At 37.6% G+C, this 20,420-nt stretch overlaps 1 protein-coding gene across 1 annotated transcript in view; it reads right to left on the reverse strand.

Annotated features, from left to right (window-relative positions):
* The window catches only part of LOC124409494 (probable nuclear hormone receptor HR3), a 142,282-nt gene extending 123,441 nt beyond the window's left edge, over positions 1-18,841 (reverse strand). Inside the window, exon 1 of the mRNA XM_046887131.1 lies at positions 18,557-18,841. Coding sequence (XP_046743087.1) covers positions 18,557-18,575 — 19 coding nt within the window. The 5' untranslated portion in view covers positions 18,576-18,841. The remainder of the gene's footprint in view (positions 1-18,556) is intronic.
* Positions 18,842-20,420: the final 1,579 nt, after the last annotated feature.

The following is a 20,420-nucleotide window of genomic DNA, read 5'->3' on the forward strand; positions in this document are numbered from 1 at the left end:
CAAGCAAAAAAGATTGGCGGACGACGTGGTAAAAGAAAAACACCGCCTCCTCTCTGATTCGGGCTGCGGATGGAGATGGGTCAATGATCTCTGCGCGGTAAGCACGTGGACCATCACGACCCTTCCTGGGAACTCCCGTTGAACCAGCGAACCAGTCAACCAGTCAAGCAGCGAAGCGACGGTCCCCACCAAATATGAAATGTATATAAACTGACGAATATCCCATAAGGAAGTTGTTAAACTCGAGCGGGAAAAGTGCTTCGGTAAGATTACCCGTTCAACCCTCGAAAAAAATGATCGATTTTTAAACAAGGCTCTTCCAAAAAACAAAATCATTCAACCTGTTCACTTACAGTAACGAGCGGAATGTGATTGTATATCGTTGAAGCGTAACAAGATCCTTCGAGTAAATGTATATCCGATAGTTCGTGAGCGGTTAGAAGATTGCTCGTACATTAATTAGCTTTAGAAATATTTTCAAAGCAATTGCCGACCCGTTCACAAAAATGACTAGCGACCGTTCCAAAAAATTCTCGGTATCTTACACGCCTTGCCGATTTTAGAAGCTTAATCGCATTAGTAAACATCGCACGTTCGGCACTTATAGATGATGAGAAAATTTTTTTTTAACCATATACTTGTGTCCAGCAGTAAATTTTTTGTTCCGATAAACCTCGTTGTGAGACCTCTCGCGGTGATTCTATGAAACACTAAACCAAACTATAAAATCTGTGGAACCGTAAGATGAAACCTTTTCAGCGTTGTAGGTACATAGGTATATATATATATATATATATATAACATTATAGGAGAAGAGATTTTAAGTCTTAAGATTTTTTGAAGCTTTACGCGATGCATCGTCAAGAAATCATCGTTCGGCTTCCGCTCCGAGACAGACAAAGAGTCGGTCTTGCCCTGTTCACTTTTTATTGCTCTTTGTGGGTGGCTCGAGTGGTGGGAAGAGAATTATGGAGGTACCCTGAGAGGTCCCATGCATCGGTATTCAGAATTCTGGATATAAGTATGGAAGTACCGACCATCGGCATCATATGTGGGACTGTGAAGGGACTCGCGCAGGATCGGCTACATATATTCATATACGTAGGATCGTAGGACTATGAAGGTGGTTTGACCAGGTGGTCCCGACACCACTCTTGGTTACCGGGGTCGTTGTACCGTCGAGGCGACTTCCCGCGAGTGCTACACAAAACTATTCCAACTAAAACAACGTCGGGCCTTCGGTCCTCGGATTACAATGATCGGAGATCATCGCCGCGGTCAGGGTGATGGATTCATTACGGGGTCGTTGGCTGGCTCATTGCGCTGAAACCATGACGAGTAGGTACGAATCCCAGATTTCTTTTCTCAGATCTCCTGGAATCGAACTGCATCAGCGAACTGCGACAACGGAGAAAAATAATTCTTAAATCATAGCAACTTGGGGGTATTTTCATTGAGACCGATGATGTCTCGAACTTTTTCAAGTTCATTTCACGTCACTGGTAACCGAGTTTACACTTACATGGAACGATCATTCGCGACTAAAATCATTTATCAGCTTTGGAACAACTGTCCCAAATAAGTAAACAGTTAAAGTTCTTCACTCGAGAGTTGGAGATCTTAAGATTTGAATTAAGACCTGTATCAATTCGAACAAAAATAGCTGATGGTTATAACAAAGCAATTATTCAGACACTAATCCGCGTGATTCCGAATTTATCGAGAGATACTTGAGTAGAACTATCGAAGGAACGTGTGCATGTCATTAGAATGTGATTCTGCTGAGATCAAAATATTTATAATCGACTAGAGCGTTTCTTGGGCCTTCGGGGGAATTGATAAGAACGATTATCCGACCGCTCATCTCGTTTTCGGTAAACAGAATAATTGGAAAACGATAATGCTTAACGAGCCGGTGCAGCTGATATAAAATGAGGAATCCGATGGTGTGTTATATACATGCGTGCAAGATGACCGTTGCGGTCTAATTTGGCGCTATAAACTTGGCGAGGAGGTTTTATGACGTGCGGTGGGTAAAAATACCTTCGCTACTCTTTCGGCGGACAAAGATAAAAGACAGGCCGGTGATCTTGGTGTTGGTATATATTTGGTGTATTCAAAGCGCGCAAAGACAGCGCCGGCTCAGGTAGGTGAGTGAGAAGGGCAACCAAGGCAACACCTGCGGTCATCGACCTTACACCGCCCGTCGAATATCTCAGAGCAACCAACCGACCGGCGAAATATTCCTAAAACGTCAGATTGAATTCACTCGAGAGAGAGAGAGAGAAAAGGAGACAAAATATACTTTTAGAGAGAGAAAAAAAAAAATAAAAATAATGATCCTATACCAATTTCCTTACAATTTGACACCCACGTTAGTTGAAGGAAAAAAGATCTTCTCAACTCCAAACGGGCAGTTTTAAAAAATTCAGTTTTTCAATTTTCATGTCTAAGTAAATGAATGTTTTAATGAATTTCTGGATATTAAACCTTCTTCACAGTCTCTGAATAGATCGGCAAATTTTTTGTAAAGTTTTTCATTGAGATCGATGAATGCATTATTAAAAAAAAAAAAAAAAAACAACTGTTTAATGAATGTGCCAAATATGGCACACCAAGTACTACTAAATCGTTTACAACTTATAACGTTTTAAGTATCAGGTGGATAAGTATAAACTATTCCGAAATTATCTTTCTCCATCTTTCTTGACGATACTGATTAACTGAAAATGAATGAGTTGAAAAACGCAAAACAAGAAGTTACCCTACCATTCAGATGATAATAAATTAGTCATAAATTAATTGATCGTTGCACGAACCGTGTTACCAAATAAGTAATAACTGTCGTAAGTATTACTATATATCTCACGTGATATACTACAAATATTAACAACGTTGAAAGACATTTCAAACCACATGGTTATTCTATATTTTGTTTGTGCACATCCGCCTCAAAATTTAGAAAAGAAAACTCTCTTATCGCCGCAAGTCTAACTCGACAGATTTGAGCGCAGTCAGTGACTGTTTAATTTCTCAGTATAAATTCGGGTTTCTACTTCAGATTGCAAATATTTTTGTAAATATTCAAGAAATTTATAATAAGAATTGAAATAGTATGTTAAAATTTAACAAAATCACCATTCACCGACTAATCGTACACAGATTTTCTACTTTCAATGTTCGGTAAGTTTTAGTAGCTAAAGTCAAAGTAAACTATTAAAATAAACGGTATTTGAATTTTCGATTGATTGATTGATTGATTGATTGATTGATTGATTAGGAGCAATAAATGTTAAAGCTTGACCCGTTATAACTGCTAAGAACGGAAGTAACGTGACTAAAGATAAGCGAAAGATATTTATTCCGGTAAGTGATGAAAAAAAATAAAATAAAATAAAATAAAATGAAAAAAACAAAAACCGTCCCGAAATTTCTATGCAAAGTAAACGACACAATATAATCGTGAGTCTTAAAGCGTACGAAATTCTTGATGCGCGCGTGACGGAATGAATAGGTAGGTGGCAATTTCGTGGGGCCTGCCATCGGTGCCCTGATACATAGGTACGTGAAATATGGTACGTAGATAGGACATATACCTAACCTAGGTAATTTGAATCTAGACACGCGTATCTATTAAGCTAAATTTATGCGACGGTTAGACGTACGCGAGTTAGAAATAAAACGAATGTCACGCAGAGGGAGCCGCACGTCGTTCTAAACGCGTTACGTTTACGCGGATTCGTACGTGCGAATAGAACTGCGTTGAGTGTAACACCTGCGCCAGGTCACGTGGCGAGGCAGGATTAGGTATCAATCAGCCTGAAAAAATTTGATTGAAGACCAATTCTCGATTAAGCAAAAAACGACTTGAAAGCAATTTTCGAAACCGCAAGCGGCGTAGCGAAAACAAGACAATTCAAAAAGAAAATAAAAAAACCGCTCAGCTGATAGGAATTACAAATGTGAAATTCGACGGGTACAGATTAATATCGATCTTCGTATGGATGACAAAATATATTTAAGAAATGTCCCAAATTCGATATTATTTTTCAGAAAATATGATGTTTAGATAAATTTCAAATCGTTTCGAATTTTTCTTTTTTCAAAAATCGAATGAAATGAAATGTACGGTGTTCCAGTTTCAGAATTTGTCCGTCATAATCAGTCACAAATTGCCTCGATAATGGAAGTGGAAAATACGGGTTTGCTGAGAACTGCACGATTAATCGATGAATCAAAAGTTGGATCAGTCGTCTTTCCAGTTGATCGATTAATCAGTATTTCCGATCGTTCGTTTTTTCGATAAATGGATTAATCATCGTATCCAATTAATCGTTCTTTCGACGAAACGGTTAACAGACCCTTTTTCAGATAATTTCTTTTTCGAAGACAATTAATTAAGTCCAGTCAAATCGATTAATCATATTTCAGTTCGAATTCAAGTTCCACTTAATATCGCAGAAATCAGTTACAAAGAAAATTTTTACAACGTGTTAGAATAGTTACGTGAACAAATCTGTGTTCAAGATAAGAAAAAAAGCAAAGGAAACGTGCACAAAGCGTTCGTTCCGGTTAATCGTGATGCGAAATCCGTGTATATATGCATGACAGTGATAACGAGCACAGAGAGCACGCGGCGTTCTCCTTGTCTCCGTGATCTCATAAACTGACCTTTAACTTGAGCGTGACTTCAATGAGAGGTACCATGTAACGCGAGCAAGCGAGAGCAGACCGAGGGGAGTCGGAATCAGCTGAGAAGCGAAACTGTGTTTGTGTTTGTGTTTGTGTGTGCGTGTAAGGAGAAGTTGGCAAGTTCAATGACTGGGCGCGCGCGCGTACCTACGGTAACTATGAGTTAGCTAGGCGATGGGTAGGTATCCGTGACTCATTACCGACCTCCGAGCGAGACGGAAGCCGAGACCGCAGCCGGAGACAACGCAGCGATCCTTACTTTACGTGATTCGCGAAAGTCGCGGATCCTCTTTCAAAGGCTATGACGACGACAGAGTGGAGCAACGGTGTATCTTGGAATTTGATTCGAAGAAGTTACATCTCGGAATTGGATTATAAGAAACGTCGTATTTTGGGATTTGGTTGAGAAACGTGTTACCTTAGAATTTGATTCAGCAACGTTGTATTTTGGGATTTTTTTCGACAACGTCGTACATCAGAAATTGGTGTACGAAGTAGTATCTTGGAATTTGAATGAGAAATTTGGTATTTTGGGATTTTGTTTAATAAAGTTGTATCTTAGAATTTGATTGAGAAATGTAATATTTCAAAATTTAATTCAACGACGTCGTATTTCAGAATTTTATTGAACAGTATCGTGTCTCAGAATTCGATTCAGAAACGTCGTGTCTCAGAATTTGTAAAACAAAAGTTTGCATCTCTGAAGAATCTGATTAAAAACCGTTGTATTTCAGAATTCTTACCAAGAACTTAGAATATCAGAATTTCATTCGAAAACGTTGTATGCCGGAAACTAATTAAAAACTGTTGTATTTAAAAATTTGATTTAAAATGATTGTACTTCGGAATTGGATTAAAAACCAGCGTATCTCAAAATTTAATGACTAGAAAAACTTAACAATAGAATACAATGAGAATTTTCATACCTAAGAATTCAATTCAAGAAATATTTCTCAAAAAATTTGATTAAAAAACATCGTGTCACAGAACTTGCTCTTAAATTAAATTCTGAGGTATTACATTTTTAATAAAATTCTAAGATACGATGTAGCAGTCCATATAAGCGAGCATGTGTGCGTCTATCCAGCCGATGACACCGTCGCCGCCGCACAAACCGCACCGAATGCCGATTTACGTGCTGACTCGCTTATCTTATAATTCTCGTTAGTTGTATTAATATCGCTTAGGTACCCCTCCGTCAGCGAATAACTCGATGTGCTGCAGCAAAACGGAGCAATTCGCGATGTCATGTCCTGCGTCGTTGCTTATAGGTGTTTTATGCGCTATCGTAGACAAGGAAGTATCGCTAAATTTTATCACTCCATATTTTAGCACTTTAAAGAAGAACAATCTGCACGTTCGCTTTGTTTTTTCTTCGAGCAAATTGATCGGGTCGAAAGAAGATACTCTGTGACGTCATCTATCTCAAATTATATCTATGTGTGTAAAAAATTGACGTAATTTTTTTAAATGACCTGCATATTTAAGCCTATACCAAAGTATTCGCAACATGTCGAAATCTGTACCCCCCCCCCCCCCCCCCGCCCCACTTCTCGGAGCGCAATGACGGTTTATTATATCTAGCTTATATACCTTCACTTTTCAAGAAACCGGTCAATTTCGAACGGTATTTTAACGATTACATGTGTAAATATTACACATGCCTATTTTATGCACCTATATAGTTATAGGTATAGATATAGATAGAGAAATATTAAATCCACGTGTATGTCATTACTGGCACGTAACATGCCTATCACGTCTTAAACGAGCTGTTCGAAAGATCAAATGATGTGAGAGAAATGATGATAAATCAACAGAAATTTCACGCACTACGGTTAAGTAAAATTATGTCGTCATTTCATCGATTGACTAGTATTCTTGAACTAACGGATTCACGTTCTACAGCATGACTTGGAGTATGAAGTTACAGCTATCTCGAGAATATCGTTTCCTATCTAAGGAAATATTATAAATATCAATACACTGGAGGTAATAAAAGATTTGTATCACAAAATACAGTTTTAATTGAACAGCGCTGATTATAATGATCATTATTATTACGGTAAGTTGATTTGAATATTACAGTTAGTGTACTAAAATATATGGGTAATTGATTACAGGTTATTATTATACCCTAATTTTAAGTTACAGAATTTTTTTTTTTAACGCAGTCTCGGATAGTTTCTAATTATGTAAAATGGACCCGAGTCGAATAAAAATAATAACTGTAATAACGACACTGAAGTTTGCATTAGTTCCGTAATAATTGATACTGTGGGTTGTATTTTGTCAATGGAACTAGGTAAAGTAAAAAATTTCGCTTTACGACTGACGCATATTTCGTCGAGTCGTATCATCGGCACAAACGACGTTTCTCGTCAGGGCGTACTTATGAACCTTACTAGGCTCGAATCGTATGAGATGAAAAAAGCAAGCAACGTTGCTATACTCCAGTGTGCGTAGGTACGTGTCATTTAAAAGAGCTCATAGCAACTGTAAAGGACAATCGGTAAGTCTCGCGTTAGCTTGCGGTCTCACGTATTCTAGTCCATCCCAACGAATAGAAATTTACGCATGTATATGTATATCTATATATGATAGTCATGTGTATAGAATATGCCTAGACGTAACTTGGCAGCTGTAGCCGTACATTGTATTCCTCTATGCGAGGGTAACTGTTGTACACCGAGTACGTATCCGCTCATACTTAATGCACCGACTTTATAACGACAACGATAAAGAAACAATAGACGTAAACAGCAATTTACACCAACAAAGATCCTCCCCTGTAAGCTGTTGAATTTTTCAGATGTCATGAGTTCAATTCAGAGCAAATACGTAGGTGAAATAAAGTATGAAAATTATCGCTTTGTCCTGTGAGCAGTTTATAATTTTTCATTTTATTTTACTCTTTCGAAATTGGAAATTGGGTTTACGAAGTCTGATACGGGATTTGGAAAATTGAGACGTTCGATTTTTTTTTTTTTTCAGGAAAAGCTGTTCTGTTTATGAATGTTCAATTCTTTGCAGAAAATTATTTGACAAAATCGGATGAAATTCGTGTAGAAAACTTCTTACCAGCTCTGTAATAGTATATAAATTGCAACCCTCTTCATGGTGGATAAAAATGAATAATGAGCAACTTTCGCGATGTTTGGCAAACCGGCAGATGTGTAGTTGCAATAATTACATTCGCCCGATTACGTAATTCGAATTTTTATTTTCATCCATATTTTTCTCTCTCCTCGACGACGTGGTGAAAATTTATGGTGTAACGAAAAGAAGAAATAATTTTCAAGGGTAATAACCGTAGAAAATGAAGGTTGAGGTTGACGTTCAGGTTCAGAGAAGGCGCAGCGAGAAGCATAGAGAGACGAGAGTCTACGAGATGATCCAAGCGGTTAGACCTTCACCAACTCGAAGGCGGAGACCCTGTACCTCGTAGACCTTGACCCAAATTCCTAAAATTCGAATCCCCGGCACGGAGTTCAGCAGGACGCATCGACGTAGCGGCAACGGATACATATAAATATAGTTGTACAGCTAATAATCTATTACATACATACTTTTTTCAAACTATTACGAAGTGAGGCTCATTTGAATAAAGGTGATAAATCGTGAGCCAACATTTCCTGTTTCTGGAAGCGTTTAGTGAGCCGATAACGACCGGTGGTCTCTTGGTTACATCGAGATGTCCAAGGCACATTCCCCTCTACGCGATAAATCAGAACTCACAATAATTTTATTATATATTCGTTATACAATAGTTTATGATTGAAAATCGTCATTAAGGAAAATGCGAAGCTATAGATCCTCGTGTTTTACGTCCCGACTTGTACGCATAATTGTTATCTTCTCTTCGAATAGTGTACGTGTACGCAATACACGCATAATAAGGAAATAACAGCGAGGATAACTCAGTGAGCATTGATCCATAGAAATTCCTTAGCACTGGAATGAATATTCCTTAGGCTGCAGGCTTACCAACTTAACCTCACCTTACACCTACCCGTAATCTTATGGAAGAATAAAATACTTCAATATTTATAAAAATTTCTTCACTTGCTGAAGGAACGAATATTTGTTTGAACAATAACTATATCCTGCGACGTATATGGTTGTTATCTGTCCTCCAATATGTACGTATACACGTGTGATGCAGGAAATAATAGTGAGGATAACTCAACGTGCATATATTCCTTGAAATTCCTTAGCCAAGGAATGTATATTCCTGAACCTGCAGGTTTACTAACCTAACCTAACCTACCCAGAATCCGTAAGTAAATGGAAATATTACAATATTTACGGACATGCATTCACGGCTTGTGAAAGAACGAATAATTAATTAAACAATAACTAAATCACTCGGATAATTCAATCTAATTTTGCATTTGTGAATATAATTTTGAGTTGAAATCAGCGCAAATCATTCGATCGGAACTTTGGATTTTGTGAAGAAGGGTACTTTTTCAAACACGAATGAATTTTCATTTCCTCTCAAAGTTTATGTGTAATAAAAATAAATGTTCAAGTTCAAGGATCCATTATCCTGCGAATTCAGACGCGCTTTTTGATACTTTAAACTTTAAACTTTCAACCTAGCTAATTGCACTGCAGTAAACAGTTTGAGAAAATAAAATTGGCCTCCCATTACGCAATACAAGACTAAACAAATTCCGACTGGCTTATATCGGCGGAATATTCGACGCGTCAGGCCGTGAGTTAAACGCGATCGTGTCGGTTGGTATAAGTTGCAGGGTAATATGGAAAAATGAGGGGTCGACGGGCGGATCGATCTTCGTTAACGGGCGAGAAGAAAGAAGGAAAAAAAAATTAGGAAAATGTTTCGAGTCCCTAATATTTCGGCTTCCGATACGCACGGCCAGAGGTCAGTAGCCGCTTCCACCTCCCTCCACCCCCTGTATAATATCTCACGCCACATCTCCATCGTCGTCGCCCTCGACTCCAACTGCTGCTATAGCTGCTGTAAAGGAAGTTGTTAGGCCAAAAATCGATGCTTTTCACGAATTTCATTACGAGGTAGTCCTAGATCGAGTATTTATACAATCATTGTATTCGTAACTTGGACTCCAGTGAAATTTCAATAATAAAAACATGTGATCAAAAATTCCTCCCAACAAAATTTAGATCATGCTAGTATGTGACGTGAAAAAAATTTCAATCTCCTGCGATGAAAGTGTACGCGCAAAGCACTTTAAGCAGAAGATTTCTAGCATATCGTCCCCAAAACTTCGCCCCCAAGAGATTAAAATTTTTTTTCTCATGAAACATACCACCATAATCTAAATTTTGTTGAAAGGAATTTTTGATCGCATATTCTTTAGTCATTTCAAAAACAAAAAACTCCACATCACCGAAGTCCCCCCTTAAGAAGTCTGATCAGGATCCATTATCCAGAGGCCTGATAAGTACTCTCCTCGTTAGTTCTTACACGCCGATCGGGTAGCTTTGTCCTCGAGTAGGTACAACATCAGGTTGCAGTAGCCGGTGTACACAGCAGCCTGAAGGTGTACCTGCGTGCCTACTTATTTGAATACTCGATACGTGTGAATCGATGTTGCGTGCGGCGTCTCGGTCCATGTGCACATGCCTGGAGTTTAATAACGCAACTTAAGTATAACTGAATTCTAATAAAACGCAATATACAAGGATATAGCATAATGATAATAGGTAGGAATAGGAGCGTATATGCAGAAGGTCCGTGCGAGCAGGACTTCGGCATAAGGACCTATAGGATCCTTAGGTCGTTGACGATTACGTAACTTGAGCCAGCGGCATTGGTCACGCCAAGTTGGATCCTTCTTTTACGTTGGGGGAGTCCGTTGACCTCGGCTATACCGGGTGAATCGTGATTAAGGAATTTTCAACCCGCGCCTGCAGCAGCAGCAACAGCAACAGGAGACCAAATTTCTTTTCTCTCTCGTCGCGAGGCCGACAGACGCCCACGCTGGTAATACGTAATGTACCTGATTCGTTTTACCGTTGCTAATACAATTTCAGCACATGCGCAAGTTTCGTTTCGTTTTTCCTTTTCTCTTTCTCTTTTAATTTTAATTTTATTCTCCCCTTAAAAAACGAGCTTTGGTTTAATCGCCTGCTCGATTTTCGTTCGATCTACAGATATCGATCGGTGTATAAAGATCGAACTTCCTTGCACTAATCTGCCATGTTTAGACGATGTTTTTACTTTTATCCTATCATCGTAGCTTTTCAAACAAATCGTTGTTTCGACTGCATGTCACCTGATTAGAGGACTCGAAATTGGTCGTGCAAACTGGAATTTTTTCGACAATAGCAAAATGTTTCTTAATTTTTGTTACATGACGCAGGTACTTCGCAAAGGAAAAAATAAAAAAACACTTATTTCGTAACACACTTTAACCACACTAAAGCACGAATGTCATTTAACCTTATTTAAATTAGCAGTGAATTATTATTTCGAACTATTTTTCCATTCGAACCTTTAAAAACAAACGAATCGAGCTACAGAAATTTTTTCTCACCAATCACTCTAGTTATGCATAGTATGGCAACCAGCGATATAGGTTAGGTATTGAAAACACTCTTCAACGAGAATGAAACTGTACAATCTTTGAGCTGAGCCGCGATGCAGAAATGATTGATAGATTAATGTTATAATTTGTAGATAATTGGTGCTAAACCGGTGAAAACAGTTGAACTAAAAACATTTGACAGTGCGAGAGGAATCAAGATGTCCAACAATGATGCACACCTCACATTTCATTTCGGCTATAAATTCGTTTTTAGTGTTTACTGATTACTGAGCATTCTTTCAAACCGAAGAGTATCACGGCAAGAATATTCAAGCTACGTTTCGCATTCAGTGGGAAGATGACAAACTAACAAAATGAGGAGTCGAACGACTCCTAGAAGCAGAAGAAAAAATTGTAAACATGCGTATGTCCAAAAACCGAGTCTCATTGCGTCATCCAGAAAGGAAAAGAGGGATCAATGATCAGTGAAGCGAGTCTTGCGCATATGTGTCTGACAAATCTCACGTAGACGTCACGCCGCGTTCCAGACATGGCTATACGTAATATGTATATATACGCCCTCCACGCGAGTCGTTAACTCGACGATAACATCGTCGTCGTCGCGATCCTTCGGGGTTAACGAACCGCAAATCATACCTATGATTTGGCAAGTGCCATGCAAGCCGATCTGTAAACGTCGTTTGAACTTAGGTTAGGCTAGGTTAGGTTGAGTTATTTCAGGCTTATTCGATCACGGAGACTATTATACGAATGATAGAGGCGAGGATTTTTACCACGCTGCGTTAAAAGCACGTGAATTGACGTGAGAGATTTCTATACTCGGCTGTCCGCAAATACGAGTCGGATACTTTTTTTTTCCCTTCTTTTCACATTCCACAAGCGTATGTGGTATTTATTATCATTGCGATCATTGCGAAATAAGTAAAATTCCATTTCTCATCACGTTTTAGTTCTTTGACACTGGTTCTGACGGTCTTTCAGATCTAGTATTTATTTCTTTTATTTAATTATAAAAATATGAAAAATAAAAAAAGTATACATTTTTTGGCCAGTGATTATTGTCGAAGAGAGTGAATTTTTCCCTACACTAAATAGCATATCACGGTTTCGAACTGTTGAATCTACTAATCATTAGGCATATTTCGAAGTGTGCTATATATGAATAAAAGTGCAGTTATTCGAGATGGTTAATTGAAGTTTAGATACTGTTACACGTTCGTTATACGAGTACAGCCATTTTTAATGAACGCATAAATGTATTTTTAGGTACTTTGTAGTGTATAACAAACATCCGGGCAAAATCACGCAACGTTAGCAAATTCAGCAAATTAAATACGTACCGTCATATATTATAGCTACAGAATTTTGCTCCCAAGCATCAGAAGTGTAAAGTGGTTGGTAAAAATTATCGACATCGAGTTGAAGCTATGGTACAATTATAGATCCGTCGTATATATATACGTATCTTATTTAATTGGTAGAATTATCGGAGAACGGTTTTACGCTCATGAATCATGATCATCATCAAGGAGTCATAAAAAATTTTACGTGAGAATCCGGAATCTACTTGACGTGTGGAATAAAATATTGCCAAAATAAATTTCGAGAAAAACACACGTTCATAAGATGATTCGTACAATCGCGTACCTTCGAGACGTTTATAACAATTCCACGTCACCTTTAAAAATGACCAAAAAAAAAAAACTGCATCGAAATAGTTTTAGGACCATTTGTTACTCGTTATATTTTAAAGACACGAGCGATATATAGCTGTTCGAAAATCGCGACTGCCGCAGAGTTTCAAAATATTTCCTGAGACATTTTCACCCAACAAGTATTGTAACTCACTAACTAATTGTAAAATTTCATCCGAATCGATCAAGTCATTACCCAGGAATTCAGTTCATAAAATTCCTTTTTAAAAACAAACACAGGCATGATCAGTAAATTAAAAGTGGTGTAGGTGGAATGGATTCTTTTCTGAAGAGTCATAAATCCCACTGACAAAATCGTCCCACCAATAAATAGTCACTTTCATTCCACCCGAGTCTCGTCAATGGCCAACTAAAATAAGTTTAAAAAAAAATAATCAAATCTCATCGCGTTCCCCAAAGTTTGAAAAGCACACTCGTACTTTTGTCCAAGTGCACATGCATCCTAAAGCATCCATACAATTCACGAAAATGGTGAAAACAGTGCAACTCGCGTTATTAACAATCATCGATGCATCAAGCCGATCGTAGTCCGGATGCAACGAAAAGTCGTTTCTAGCCTCTGGTCTTCGTAACAGCTGTTAGACCGGACCTGCAAGATAGGAAACGACACTGGTTATATGCCTACGGGTTTCCTAGCCCGTGGGTTTGGCTCCAAGTCTAACGCATGTTCGGGGTCGTTGACCCCTTGGCCTTTGTTCGTTCGTGGTTGAACCAGGTTCCATGTAGCCGATGTAGTGAGTTCGACTCCCGAAACCGCCGCCCGGACGGGCCTTCGGCTTGTCCGTCCATCCAACGGCGGGCAGGGCCAAGCCGAACCATGTTGACTTTCTTATATCACCCTGCACCTCCCGTGCCTTTGGACTATGCGATGGCGTGCGAGGTCCGCGGGTTCTTACAACATTTAATATTTAACATTTATACGCGCCTTTGCAATCGATTTTGTGCAAACAAGGTCTATGCCGCTTGACACGCTCGCCTCGTCGACGCAATCCCCCAGGGGTCATTCGCTTGGGAATGAAATCAATGATCCTGATTCGTTAACACTGATTTAAAGCGATTTCTGGTGATTATATGTACCTAGGTCACGTGATTTTTCTCCACCTGTCGTTGTTGATCATCAGGCGATGTTTATTCACTTGATTTTACAACAAGTTATTGGAAATTACTGGAAACTCATGGTAAGATGAAAGTTAATAGAAATTTTTGGAATTCAAACCATTTGATATTTATTGCGAGATTTGCAAGGTTTGTTCCGCGATTTATTTAACGCTTTTTTATGTGATTTCAAGTGATTCGGAATGATTCAAAATTACTTTAGTTTTTTTTTTTTATTAATTGGTCGTTATTTCAGTCAAATTTCAGTTACTCAAGTTCTATCAATTAACAATATAATTTCCAATCGTTAAATTTATGGTTGTCTAGATGAAATTCAACCTCTGGGAGTATGGCAAATATTTTTTCAAATATTTTTCTTGCCAAGTCATCCTAGCCTTGATTAATTGTTCTGAAAATTTTCAAACTTCGCACTGTACTTTCTCCTTATCTGTGATAATTCCACATCGAGTTTTACTGTATTTTTCTATTATCAGAGAACCCGAAAAAAAATCACGTATGAATCTTTTCACAGATATTCGAATTTCCATCTCTCGAAAACAGTTGATTCATTCATTTGATTTCTCTACATTGCGCAATTCGTTATTCAAACAATTACCTTTTTTTCAAGATAATTTCGGAACACATTTATAAATTCTATAATAAAAATCAAGCTCAAATATCTCAGCGGAATCGCATATGCGGAAAGAAATTGACAGCCGTAGGAATGCCTAGTAAAAGAAAAAAGAATTAATTTTCGACAGAGCCGAAATATTGCGTCAGTGCTGAGAATATCGGCGAATGCAGATTAACGGGGCGAAGTTGCCTGCCGGGAATGTAAAGCTTCTACTTCTTATTCGTTACTGACCTCAGTTAAATTTACATAAATGTAACATATAAGCGGCGGAACTGTAAATACGGATTATTTATACGGCCTGCACGGCTCGTCGACCCGCGATCACTTTTTAATCATATTATTATTATTATCATCATTATTATTATTATTGTACAGTTGTTCTCGAGTCTGGAAGAAAAGTTAGGCCAGGTCAGGCGATTATTTTGTTTGTATTAAATCATCGCGGCTTCCGCGCGATTACGTCGCTAATTTATCACACTTTTCTAAATACATCTGCGTATATATATATGTACAGAGTGATTATATAACGGCCGAATGATCCGTCGTCTGCTAAAATGTAATACGCATGCGATAAAATTGGAGAGCAGTTGTTTGCCAGGGTAACCAACCGTCATAAGTTAACCTGAGAAATTCTGACAGATGTCAGTGTTGAACGCAATTACCAGCGACAACTGTCAACATTTTTGGAATTATATTCTTGACGGTTGGTCACCCTGGTAAATAACTGCTCTCTGATTTTCCCGCATGCGTATTACATTTTAGCAGACGACGGACCATTCGATATTTTATATTATCATATACATATTTTTCACGAATTTTAGTAAAAAATAGATGGTCGATTATTTGATCAATACAAATGGAGGTATATGTAGTATCTACCGATCATTTATCGATTATTTTTCACTACTGTGTAGGCACTACAGTTTTTATATCGCAATAAATTTCGTCAATTTTTATCGACGGATTTGGTCGATCTTGAATTTTGAAGAATCACGAATTACGTTTACGAGCCCATTTTTCAAGCAAAGTGAAAGGAAGAAAATAAATATCAAAACCAGCCAAAGTGAGAATATTAATTTTGATGAATCAGAAAATATTCGGACCATTTACTTTAAAACGAACATTTATATACTAAAAGTTGTTTGATCGAAACAATTTAAGTTTTTTCGATTAGAATATTCACATCAACCGTAATTGAGGAATACCACACAAAATATTCGAATAAAGTAAACGGTTTGCTTATTTTTGTATTGGAGAATTTTTCCTCCTTGTGCAAGATGTATAAAATTGATATAGTAATAAAGATTTGTCCGATGTAGCGCCTATCAACTTGCTGCAAAATCAATTTCTTAGCAGGTAAAATGAACGTCGTTTACGTTTCCGTCATCCTTGTGCATAAACCGCAGTAACAGCTTTTATACAGAGGGATTTTACGATCCAGTATGACAGTTCCGTTATATGTGTTTAATGGTTATTTATTTATACACGTAAATAATATATTTAGCCGTTCACAACGTGTTTATAACGTCTTCTTACATACTAATGTCGTTATTAGATACGATATCCTGCGGAAGAACATTTATTGCTGAATAAATTTGAAAAAAAAAGAATCAAACGTTTATAACGATTCCATTTTTCCTTCTTTAACCTTCTCAGTTAGAAATCGTGCGATCGGTAGTTTTACATCGTTCTATTACAGTGACGAAAAGATTACGACCACGATATTAATTGCAAGTCTTCTAGAAATTTCGAGTGTGGCGCGCAATTTATTGGATCGAAAACGAAAATTCAATTTCTGAAGCCAGATGGGGTGTCCTTAAAAAGGGTATAAAAATTTTTTGGTTGATGAATTCGAATCGATTATAATTTTTCAATAACAATTAACCGAGTGTGTTGTTAAATAATTTCTAGTAATTGAAGAAAGATGAAAGTATACGTAAAGTGATCTTATGCAACAATAACAAAGAAAAATATCACAAAATGTGTGGAGTTACAGATTTATAAGTCATCAAGTGTAATAAAAGCACAACAGATTTTGATATTTCGTTACGTTTCGTTTTCGACCCTTCTTTTTATTCGTATTTAAGTTTGCAATGAGTTTTCGATATTAATATATTGATGTACAAATATTAAGTTTTAGAAGTCATAAATTTGAGTTCAGTTGGGTTAATTGCTTATACCGAGAGACAAGATTCTTGAATACGAATAATTTTTGATACTATATTCCATCGCTAAAAAGAAAATTTGAGATACTCGTAACGAAAGAACAATAATTGCAAGTGTTGGAATCAAATTGATCCATATATCCCAGTAAAAACATTCTAAACTCTGCCTAATACACGTTCAACTATCAGTACTTCAAACTTCGTAGAAAACCACAGAATTTCGGAAATTCGTCAAGTCGTTAACGAATAAAAACGAATGCCAATATTATTCGTATCCATAAATAATCGTTGTTAAGTTCAAATTGAACGTGCATAATTATCGAATAGATCGAAATTTCAGTTGAAAATGAATCAAAAAATGATATATATATATACTTAATTATGAAATCGGAGGTGGATTGATCGAGAATTCGGGATAGAGAATCGACGTCGAAAGAGCATCAGACGAGGAAGAAGGAGGAACACCTCTCCTAACGGTATCCCGTATTTATACGCAGGTATTATACGCGTGTACACACCGTTGCGCATGTGCACTGATCACATGTGCCGTAATGCCTGCTTCCACATCCACACACGTGCAGCGTGTAGTAAGGTACCTAATCCGCGTTGAACCTACGACACACGTGCACGCAGTCTGAGGGGTTTTACACGAGTGCCTACTACACGCCGTTTCCTTACTACATCGTACACTATAGGCAATGCCATGGTAGTGTGTTACTGACCGCTTGTGACCTTAACTTGCCTCCACGACCGCAAGGCTGAGAAGAGAGGTACTGTTACCACCGGTGTTAAATTCTCAACTCGGATAAATCATCATATTTTCGTCATGGTCGTTGCCACTGTGAAACGGACGCGGAACGAGCTGCATTGAAGAAGATGCGGAATCGATTATTTTTTACAGTTTAAGGAAAGTCGAAGTGAAACAAGTTGGGCTGCAGTCTCAGTTTCACCCTCTTAATTTTTATAAAAAACATTCGAATGATAATATAACTTACTCGGATTGGTTAACCATGAAGTCAGTTTACTCGAAACAACCTTTTTCAAAACAGTTCGAAACGAAGGTACTCTTGTGATGTCGTACAAATTCGCTGATTTTAGGTCCGAATAAGATTAATTTGTAATTTATAAATCAAGAAAGTTTGTGAACCAGAGTCAGATGTTTTCTATCGATTTCCCACCAGCCTCTTAGACTGTATTTCTGACAGATCAGTCCCGTCTTCTTATTACAGGCTTCTGCTCAATCGACAGAGGCATTTACCATAAAATTCAGGATGACTAATCCGGCAGGTGTTGAGGTACTTTGGTAATTAACAAGGTAATCCGGAACGAAGTTTATTACGGATGGTGATAATTCGCACCGAATTCTTTGTAGGCAAAGTAATTTTTACTGCAGGGACATGGAGTACCTCAAGCACTGCCTTTTGTATGAATGGCCGCTATTTCCTTAACACTACAGCGTACATTCAGGTATGGAATATTCGGTTTCGACCTGTCACGTCGAACGATCCGAAACCTTCCGCTTTATGCAAAGTATAATAATTGTCTCGAAAAAAATTATCAGCGTAATAAAGAAATATGCAATTTTTACGTTAAAAAAACGTAGGTCCGATCGAACAACGATCTTACCAATCGCGAGTAATTCGACACGATCAGCCTAAAGGCTAATTTATTATCCTTAAAAAGAAATGAATAAATATTATTTATGCAGTGACTGACCTCTGATTGTGCTAGGCATGTTGTCTGAATCGCATATCCTGTTATCCGAAAATGTTTAAGGGTATCCTTCCGTCACTTGGCAACCTTTTACAAATATATAATATATATGCACACTTCACTGATAAGTTGTCGTCACTAATCGGTACTATAATTAAGTATATAGTACGTCGTTAATGATCTTCACCGTTTTCAGTCAGTTACGTATAATATTAACAATAGCAAAAATATGTTTCCGACGCATTTTGATGGGGTGTTTTGTTTTTTTTTTGTTTTTTTTACCCCTCGAGTTTAATCAATGTTACTACCGTTGTTACAGTAATAAAAATTACTGTTAATATTACTACCGATGACTTGTTTTCAATACACTTTACTCGTTTAATCAAAGTATTTTTAATAAAAAATTATTACTTCACCGATCACAGGTGAAAGAATTAAAAAATTATAAAATTTCGATTAATTTCTCTATCGCGATTACCAATTAACATTAATACATTGAAATAATTTGAATTGCATCACGTAGTATCACCGAATAAATGTTTTCAACAGACAATAAATTAAAACTGTAATTAATTCCTTTTATCTTTGTCTCGCCTCATAAAAGTATCCTCAAATTCTCTTCTCAAAGATGTCCAGCATGTAATCAGCCGATCAGATTTACCGCAATACCACGTTTATATTTTAAATAAATTATTATTATTATTATTATTATTAAGATTGTTTTTTAAACAGTGAACATAAGTTTATGCACCAACAGTGTCAAGCGTGCGGATCTTCCCACAAAATGACCGATTATTCGAGTAGCACGTCGAGAGTCGTTACGAAACAACTGCAATTCCGCGGATCCGCGTTTATCAGGATGGTACCCGGTGAGTAGAGTTCTCGGAGTCACCGACGTCTTCCGCGTGGCCGATTTCGTTGCCGGTTCGGTTCGCCGCAGGTCGTCGAAGTGTGGGGTACACCACTCCCTCTTAACCAATCAAAGAAGTTGTAGAAGCGGTACAACTATGATATCTTCATCTCACCGTAACACCCGACATTCCCGAATCTCGTCTCATTTACTCTCTTCTATATCAGTGTGTGTACGTGTACGTGAACGTGTGTAAAATTTTTTTTCGCACGTGAAAATCGATATAATTCAAATTTTTTTATCAACTTTTCTCTCTTTTTAATTTCCCCCTTTTTTTCCTCTGCTCGGATGAAAAAAAAAAAAAAAAAAAGAGAGAAGTAAAATTTGAAGAAGAAAAAAAAAAACGTTACAACGAGATAATAACAATAATAACAACGACAGTATTAATAATAATAATAATAATAATAATAATAATAATAATAACAATAGCAGTAACAACAATGGTAATGATAATAGTACCAATAATGATAACAACAACGATAACTACGAAGGGCCTGAGGGGGGAAAAAAAAAATAATAAATAAAAAATAATAATAAAAATAAACAAACGAGAAACAAGGATGGTTGCAGGGAAATCTTTCGAGATTGGGAGATTTTTTACTCTCGTAACTTTTTTTTTTTTTTTTTTTTTTTTTTCTTCGTTTTTATCAGTGTAATTGCGATACGAAAATGTGTGTGCGTGGGTGTGTGTGTGTGTATGTGTATATATATATATGTATATATATTTGTGTATGTTTGTTTTTAATATCCAAGGTTCGTTATAACAAAATAATTGAGTGAGTGGTTCGGAGGTGCGGTGGTGGTGGTCGCTGAGTGACTCTGAGAGCGCGGCTATCCAAGAGCCACAGGTGTCCGGCGTCTCCCCTCCTTGGTTCCTTCCACTTATCCCCCCCTTCCCGCCCCCTCGTCGACCCCCTCCCCTGGGCACCGGCTTCTGCCGCCTGGTCACTTGGATTT

Source organism: Diprion similis, chromosome 8 (assembly GCF_021155765.1).
Source record: "Diprion similis isolate iyDipSimi1 chromosome 8, iyDipSimi1.1, whole genome shotgun sequence".
Lineage (NCBI taxonomy): Eukaryota > Metazoa > Arthropoda > Insecta > Hymenoptera > Diprionidae > Diprion > Diprion similis.